Source organism: Cebus imitator, unplaced genomic scaffold, assembly GCF_001604975.1.
Source record: "Cebus imitator isolate Cc_AM_T3 unplaced genomic scaffold, Cebus_imitator-1.0 Scaffold524, whole genome shotgun sequence".
NCBI classification, from domain to species: Eukaryota; Metazoa; Chordata; class Mammalia; order Primates; family Cebidae; genus Cebus; species Cebus imitator.
In genome coordinates, this window is record NW_016107839.1 from 27,566 (window position 1) to 36,022 (window position 8,457).

At 61.1% G+C, this 8,457-nt stretch overlaps 1 protein-coding gene across 1 annotated transcript in view; it reads left to right on the top strand.

The window, feature by feature from the left end:
* Positions 1–8,457, top strand: part of AP3D1 (adaptor related protein complex 3 subunit delta 1) — a 47,782-nt gene that overhangs the window by 25,988 nt on the left and 13,337 nt on the right. Inside the window, exons 9-17 of the mRNA XM_017514382.2 lie at positions 207–273; positions 651–699; positions 2,187–2,332; positions 2,754–2,902; positions 3,036–3,266; positions 4,978–5,209; positions 6,345–6,490; positions 6,966–7,107; positions 8,005–8,076. Coding sequence (XP_017369871.1) covers positions 207–273; positions 651–699; positions 2,187–2,332; positions 2,754–2,902; positions 3,036–3,266; positions 4,978–5,209; positions 6,345–6,490; positions 6,966–7,107; positions 8,005–8,076 — 1,234 coding nt within the window. The remainder of the gene's footprint in view (positions 1–206; positions 274–650; positions 700–2,186; positions 2,333–2,753; positions 2,903–3,035; positions 3,267–4,977; positions 5,210–6,344; positions 6,491–6,965; positions 7,108–8,004; positions 8,077–8,457) is intronic.

The following is an 8,457-nucleotide window of genomic DNA, read 5'->3' on the forward strand; positions in this document are numbered from 1 at the left end:
AGCTAATGTTTTGTAGTTTTAGTAGAGACGGGGTGTCACCGTGTTGACCAGGATGGTCTCGATCTCTTGACCTCGTGATCCACCCACCTCGGCCTCCCACAGTGCTGGGATTACAGGCATGAGCCACCGCGCCCGGCCCCATCTAGTTTTATATTCGTATAAACTGGCCGGGCGTGGTGGGTCTGCCGGCGCTGGCTGCGGTGCTGACCGGGTGTCTTTGCAGTGCTCATCTCCCTGTCCTCCGGCATGCCCAACCACAGCGCCAGCATCCAGGTATGTTCCGCACGGGCTGGAGCTTCCCCACTCTGTGACCAAGGTACTGGTCCCACATGCTGTCCTTGGGGCTCAGGAGGGCACAGCTGTGCTCTGTGGGCACCACGGACCTGGGTCTGGTCAGGCTCCCTGTGGGGTGGACATGTGGGGTGCTGCGGAATTGGGGGGAGCGCCCATGGGAAGCAGGGCCTCCCTTGTCCCTGATGGCCAATGTGGGCCCTGTTTGCTTTCCTCCTGGGCTTTGGTGGTTGGGCGGGTTGACCCTGGGCCTTAGGCCAGGTGGGGGTTGAATCTGGAGGACACCTGGGGTGGCCCAGGGTCAGCAGAGCTCAGCCTTGGTTTCAGAGGATGGAAGCAGCATCGTGTTTTCTTTTCAGCTTTGTGTCCAGAAATTAAGGATATTGATCGAGGACTCGGATCAGAACTGTGAGTCGCCCCTTCTCCAGTGCTATCGTTTCCCTGCCCCACCTCCATGAAGTTAGGGGTTCTCCCAGCCTGAGGAGGAAGTGGGCCTTGGCGTACTCTCTGATGGATGCACCTGCTTCAGAGACGTTCCTCTGCCAGTGCCCGAGGCACCCTTGCACCCCAGCCATCTACATGGGCTGGCTGGTCTGTGTCCAGGCCGAAGGTGTTCAGATGCTGAGCCTCATGCCAGCTGCCAGAGGCAGAGTCCTTGGGAAACACCAGCTCCCTGTAAGCCCCAGTCCCTATGGAGATGTGGAGGGCGTGGCAAAGGCCCCCAGTGCCGGGATCTTGGTCGTTGGACGGATGCCTTACTGAGCACCTTGCTGCAAGATTCCCTGACATTTCAGCCTCTGCATGTTTCTGCAGGGGTGCGTGAGGCTCTTCCTGTGAGATAGAGCAGCACACGGCGCCCCTGCCCAGGTGCCTGCCCACGTGTGGGTGTCCCTGTGCTGCCCTGTGGAGGAATTTGAATTAGCAGCCTCTACCTGGTACCTGGTACCTGGGCCGAGGGGCAGGGTGGTGTTTTGGAGGCTCATTTTGCAGCTAGGCCTTTTTGTTTAGAGCAGGAGTTGGCAGACTCTTGCAGCAGCCCAGGTAGTGGAGCGGCCCCCATCCGAGGCTTCGGGTGCCCCCATCAGTCACAGTCCAGAAATAGGCAAGCACCACACAGTCAGGTGTTCCCGGAGAGACCACGTTCACCTGCCCTTCCTGTGTTGTTAGTTGTTACTTACTATTATTAGTTACTATTAGTTGTTAATCTTTTATTGTGCCTCATTTACACACGAAACTTCACCACGGGCCCATAAGCATAAAAACAAACACGCGGGGCTCAGTACCATCCACTGAGTCAGGCTTCCACGGGGAGTCACGGGCCCATCCCCCATGGGTAGGTGGGGACTGCTGTGTTTTTTCTGTGGACTGCATGGTCTCTGTTTCTGCTCAGTGCTGCCCTGTGGCCTGAAAGCCACCATGGATGGCAGTATGAACAGGTTCAGCTGTGTGCCTTGGGGCTGGGGCGGCCCTGGCTTAGGTGGTGGCATCTGTGCCTCATGCCCAGGACCCTTAGCTCTCTGTGAGCTAGTTTGGGCCAGTTGGGTGGCCCGAGTACCGGGTGCAGGTGAGAGGGTGCCCGATGGTGCCGGAGTCTTCTCTGCATTCTCCCCTGTGCTGGCTGGGTGGGGAGAGGAGAGCTGAGAGCATCTACCATAATACGGTAGTAGATAGGGGAGGCCTTCCCGAGGGCAGCCTGCATCCTGGCTCCCAGGGAGGGGCTTTGCTAGGGCGACATCCCCTGTGGTGATCACCAGCTGGGAGACTTGTTCTCTCCACCCCAGAGTGCCAGGGCCAGGCAGCCTCCTGAGGTAGAGACCCTGCCCGGAGAGCCTTGTGCCACGCCTGCAGCCTGCTGTCTGTCCGTCCCAGTGACCGGCTCTGGCCTCTCTCCACAGTGAAGTATCTGGGGCTGCTGGCCATGTCTAAGATCCTGAAGACCCATCCCAAGTCCGTGCAGTCCCACAAGGACCTCATCCTGCAGTGCCTGGACGACAAGGATGAGTCCATCCGGCTGCGGGCCCTGGACCTGCTCTACGGGATGGTGCGTCCCCACTGCCCACCGCCTGGCCTGCCTTCTCTAAGGGACATGAAGTGTCAAGTGCAGAGCCATGGGGAATGCGGGGGTCATGAGCCCCTCGCACTCAGGGCCTTCAGCAAGTGTGGTGGGGCAGGGCAGGGGGTGCAAGCCCTGGTCCACAGCTGTCTTGGAGGGCCTGTGTGGCCAGGGCTGGGGCTGGGACCTGCAGAACAGACTGTGCTGGACCGGTTGCCACTTCCTGGCTGGGGGCCGTGTGCCTCTGACCTACCCCGCATCAGGGACCTGCTGCCTTCCTGGGGTCGATCTGTGAACTGGGGTCTGCCTGTGTCCCGTGGATTCTGTTTCAGGAGCAGGTGTTTCGTGCCTCACCAAGCAGCCCCAAAGTGGGGTCCACCCTGACCACTGTCCCCACACTCTTGCCCAGGTGTCCAAGAAGAACCTGATGGAGATCGTGAAGAAGCTGATGACCCACGTGGACAAGGCAGAGGGCACCACCTACCGCGACGAGTTGCTCACCAAGATCATCGACATCTGTAGCCAGTCTAACTACCAGTACATCACCAACTTTGAGTGGTGCGTCCAGCTCCTGGGGCGAAGCCGGGGGTCGGGGGTCATGGCGCCGCTCACCCACTGTCCCGCTCACCCGTCACCCCGCTCACCTGCCGCCCCGCTCACCCACTGCTCACCCGCTACTCCTGCCTCGCAGGTACATCAGCATCCTGGTGGAGCTGACCCGGCTGGAAGGCACACGGCACGGCCACCTCATCGCTGCCCAGATGCTGGACGTGGCCATCCGAGTGAAGGCCATCCGCAAGTTCGCCGTGTCCCAGATGTCCTCGCTGCTCGACAGTGCGCACCTGCTGGCCAGTAGTACCCAGCGGAACGGGATCTGCGAGGTGCTCTACGCTGCCGCCTGGATCTGCGGGGAGTTCTCGGAGTGAGTGGGCTCTGGGCCTCCGGGCTGGCAGCTTCACCAGGCTCCTGAGGGGTAGGGACCAGGGACATCCTGGCAGATCTTCCCGCTGTCTGGCCTTGACCTGCCGACCCAGCCGTCTTGCAGGCCTGTGGGCTCCCAGCAGCCATTCCCTGACAATGGCCGGGCCTGCTCCCCTTTTACAAGGGCAGGTCTGTGCCACCTTGTCTGCTCTCTGGCATCTGCGGCGCTCCCAGAAGATTGTAGATCCCGTGGGCATCAGGATGGGGAGCTAGGAGGGTCAATGGGGTGGGCTGCAGATGGGGGGGGCTGGCCCTGGGTGTCTGCAAGGTTCAGTCCCAGCTGTGTGAGTGGCAGCCCCTCTGAGCCCTGCCTTGCCGTAGGTCAGGTGGGAGCTCTGTGTGGCACTGAGGTGGCCCAGGGAGGCACCTGCTCAGCTCCAGCCTGCCCACGCCAGGCCCCTCTGGGAGCACCGGTCTCAGCGCCAGATTCCAGGTGGGCCGCAGGGATGGATCCTGGAGACACGGCCCTTCTGTCTCCAGGAGCATCAGGTTCTCTCTGCCGTCTCCAGGAGCGTTAGGCGCTCTCTGGTCAAGAGAACAGATCACAGCCACTGCCTGGAGGTGGAAATGTGTTGCTGAGACCCATGGTTCTCACACCAGTCTGAATTTCCAGATGGTCATGGAAAGTTATAATATTTGCCACCATGCCCCACTGCCTCGGGCCTGGCCCCTTGAGCACCACAGGCCGCTGCCTGCCGCCCGTCACTGCCACAGCGAGCACTCCCCACCCTGGGTCTGCCTTGGCTTAGGGAGGGCCCGACTCCCAGGATCCTGAAAGGGTCCCCAGCCAGCCTGCATCCTCAAGATGAGCACATCTGCTACTTTCTTTTCTCTCTTTTTTCTTTTGAGGCAGAGTCTTGCTCTGTCATTCAGGCTGGAGTGCGGTGGTGCAATCTCAGCTCACTGCAACCTCCGCCTCCCAGGTTCAAGTGATTCTCCTGCCTCAGCCTCCCGAGTAGCTGGGACTACAGGCGTCCACTATCACCCCCAGTTAATTTTTTGTATTTTTAATAGAGACAGGGTTTCACCATATTAGCCAGGATGTCTTAATCTCCTGACCTTGTGATCCGCCCGCCTCGGCCTCCCAAAGTACTGGGATTACAGACGTGAGCCATTGTGCTAGGCCATCATTTTCTTATTGGGAATAAAAGCGGACTAGAAACATTTCAAGTCCCAAGGCATCGTGTCAGATGTCAGTGAGACGTACTACCCCACCCCAGGGCCTCGCTGCCCTGCACTTTAGGGTCTCCTAGTTCCTGCGGCTCCCTGCCTGTCCTGCTCATCCTCCCCGGGCACAGCCCCCAAGCCCCACTGTCCTGCAGATGACGGCCTCCCGGTTTCATCTGCTCCGGCCTGTCCTGCTCGTCCTCCCCGGGCTGGCTGCACAGTTGACCCTGTTGTCCTTTTCTCTTCTGACCTTTCCACCATTCAGTGGCTCTGTCAGCTCCACGTCTCTGCTTTGTTTGTGGTATGGGCAACTGACGGCCACTGATTTCTTTCAGTTCATGTCTCAGCCCCTGGAGCCTGGTCAGGGAATGGGACGGGCCCACAGTCACCTTGTTTGTGACAGTCCAGGCCTCCCGGGTCCCCACCGGCTGGAGAGGAGCCCCCGGGCAGGCATCCTGTGGCCTCACGGCGTCTCTTGTCCGCAGGCATCTGCAGGAGCCGCACCACACGCTGGAGGCCATGCTGCGGCCCAAAGTCACCACGCTGCCTGGCCACATCCAGGCTGTGTACGTGCAGAACGTGGTCAAGCTGTACGCCTCCATCCTGCAGCAGAAGGAGCAGGCTGGGGAGGCGGAGGGCGCCCAGGCTGTCACCCAGCTCATGGTGGACCGGCTGCCGCAGTTTGTGCAGAGTGCAGACCTGGAGGTGCAAGAGCGGGTGAGGCCGCACTCCGAGTTGGGTGGAGCCCCGGGTGCCCTCAGCGCCTTCTGTCCTGCGGCGGCCAGATCCACAGGGCCTCGCTTCCTCCTCCGAAGCCACTCAGATTCCCTTGTCGCCACTTGTGCCTTCTGGGGCTTGGGGTTGGTCAGTGGGGCCTGGAGGTCAGCAGGACGGGGGTCTGTCAGGAGCACAGGGCAGGTCTCGGGAGTGCTGTTCCGGCCACAGGAAGAGCTTGCATCGAGTGCAGTGAGACGGGCGACAGCTGGGGACAGCCGTGGCTGTTTCTGGTGCCCTGCAGGTGATGGGTTCTCAGTGGAGCAGACTGCGCACACCTGTGCCAGGTGATGCCCACCGGTTCACAGCTCTCTGTTGTGTTTTTTGTTTTTGTTTTTGTTTTTGTTTTTTTTGAGTTGGAGTTTTGTTCTTTATCCTAGGCTGGTGTGAAGTGGCATGATCTCAGCTCACTGCAACCTCTGCCCCCTGGAGGTTCAAGTGATTCCCCTGCCCAGTAGCTGGGATTATAGCCACCTGCCGCCACACCTAGCTGATTTTTGTACTTTTATTAAAGACAGGGTTTCGCCCTGTTGGCCAGGCTAGTGTCAAATTCCTGACCTCCAGTGATTCACCCACTGCAGCCTCCCAAAATACTCGTGTTACAGGTGTGAATCACTGTGCCTGGCTCCCAGGGATCTGTGAGACAGGGTGGGAGTGGCGTTGGCCCATCTGGCGGTTGAGGAGACCCAGCCTTAGAGGCTACGTGGGGTGTGGCCCCGGCTCCTCTGCACAGTGGCATTACCTGGGGGCTGGCCATGATCCTTGGCCCGATGTCGCTGTTGAGCTGCCCAGCCTGGCTGTGTCTGAGGTGGAGCCAGCACAGAGGCCAGGAGCCCACGGGGGCCGAGGGAGTAGTGCTTCTGGTCTCGGGGCGCAGAGCTCCCTGTCATGCCCCCGTCTCTGTTCTCTTTGTGGATTCATGTGATTCTGCTGCTTCCTGGCAAGGATCGTGATGCCAGAGATGGCGCGAGGGCTGGGCTGTGTGTGGCTGCAGTAGGGGCCATGCCACCTGGTGTCCTGAGGGTGGCCAGGCGGCCTTCCAGGCAGGTGGCAGTGGTGACTCCTGTGTCCCCTGCAGGCGTCCTGCATCCTGCAGCTGGTCAAGCACATCCAGAAGCTTCAGGCCAAGGATGTGCCTGTGGCAGAGGAGGTCAGCGCTCTCTTTGCTGGGGAGCTGAACCCAGTGGCCCCCAAGGCCCAGAAGAAGGTTCCAGTCCCTGAAGGGTAAGGATTCGGTGCGGGGTCATTGTAGCCACAGCCCTGACGTGGTCCCCCGATGCCTGGAGGCACAGCGGCAGCTACTGCAACCTGGACAGCCAGGGAGGGTGGGGGGCTGATGGGAGGCCTTGGCCGTTTGTGTCCCTCACATGGACCCACCCAGGGCTCTTGCTGGTTCTGCGACCTTGCTCCTGCTCGGGGCTGCTCCCTGGGAAGTAGGCCTGCTCCCACCCTCATCATAAACCTCTGGGGCCCTCTGAGCCCTCCTTGGGGGCCCCACCGTGACCTTGCTGCAGCCTTCCTGGGTCCCTGCATCCTCTCTAAGGGGCAGTGACAGCTGCCTCGCTGGCCCTGTGTGGGTGGCGGGCTCCATTCTTAGGGGTATCCCATGGCCAGGCACATGGGGAGCCTGCTCAGGGTGGACACCTGCAGGCACGTGCTCCGTCACACACCGCCCTGTGTGACCCTCCTGTCTACGCAGCCTGGACCTGGACGCCTGGATCAATGAGCCGCTCTCGGACAGCGAGTCAGAGGACGAGAGACCCAGGGCTGTCTTCCACGAGGAGGAGCAGCGGCGGCCCAAGCACCGGCCGTCCGAGGCGGATGAGGAGGAGTTGGCCCGGGTGAGCTGTTGGGTGCCCCTGGCGGCCCCTGCCTCCTCCCTCCTTCCCAGGGAGTCTTCAAGGCTCCTGATACCAGAGCTCTTTTCTGTCGGCTCAGGATTGTACACCGCTATCCTCCAGGAAGCCCCAAATGGGTGTTTCACGTTACGGTTGGGTTTCAGTGAGTTTCATTGAAGTGGGGAGTAGCTTTTCTAGATCTGGGAGGCCCCCAAGGAGCCCCCGACGTGTAGCCAGGGGCCTGTAGGTGCCTTGGCAGGGCGCCCTCCCCTGCCCCACAGCTGCTGCGAGACACTGCACATGTGCAGCCCACCAAGACCAGAAGCTGAGGCAGGTGAGGGAGGCCCCCGACCGCGCCCTCTGGAGGGGTGCGGTCCCTGGGCCCCGCCCTCTGGAGGGGATGCAGCCGCTGGGTCCCATGTGGGGCTCCACCTTGCCCTGCCCACCTGAGCTGGGAGGGCAGCCCCTCCCGCAGCCTCCTCCTCCTGTCCTGCACCCGCAGAGGGGACACCTTGCGTGGGCTGTGTGTGGGGCTTTGTGCACCTGCACCCTCCAGGCCATGCTTTTGGGCAGCCCTGGCTCCGGGCCCTGCAGCCCCAACTTGTCTGAGCACTGCTCGTCAGGAGCCAGGTGGCCTCGGCAGGTCAGCGGCCTCTGTGGGTCCTGATCCTGGCCTGGCCTGGAGGCTTGGGTGTCCCTGCGTCCTAGAGGGTTAGCGATTCCTTTCCCCAATACGAGTTCCCTCCAGTTGTGGGCCCTGGTTTCCCTGTTAGTAAAAGCTCAGTGGTGAAACCTTCCGAAGATCCAGCCTCCTCTGGCTGGGCTGCTGCTGGTGGGGGACATCCATGGAGAGGTATCGCCCCTGCTTCTCTCGGACTCACGCCACGCCCTATCCTGCAGCGCCGAGAGGCCCGGAAGCAGGAGCAGGCCAACAACCCGTTCTACATCAAGAGCTCACCGTCACCACAGAAGGTGAGGCTGGTCCCTGGGCTCTGTCCTTCAGCACCCTCTATCCTCACCATCTGTTCCCCGTGGCATCCCTCTGAGTTTCAGGCACCCCCAGGCAGATCCTGGAAATGGAGCTGGGGACGTGCAGTGACCATGAGGAGCCTTGGAGGGGCAGTGCCTCCCTGTGGGTCCTGTTTTTTGGCGGCCTCCAGTCTGGGGTCCCCGCTTTGTGTTTTCAGCACCCAGCTGCTGTCCAGCCCTGACCTCCACCATTGTGGGCGAGCTGCTGCCTCACTCTGGGCTTGAGGCCACGTTATCTTCCTCATTTGAGGAAAGAAAGTGGACAAGGATTTGTGACCAGCGCGGTGGCTCACGCCTGTAATTCCAGCTGCTCGGGAGGCTGAG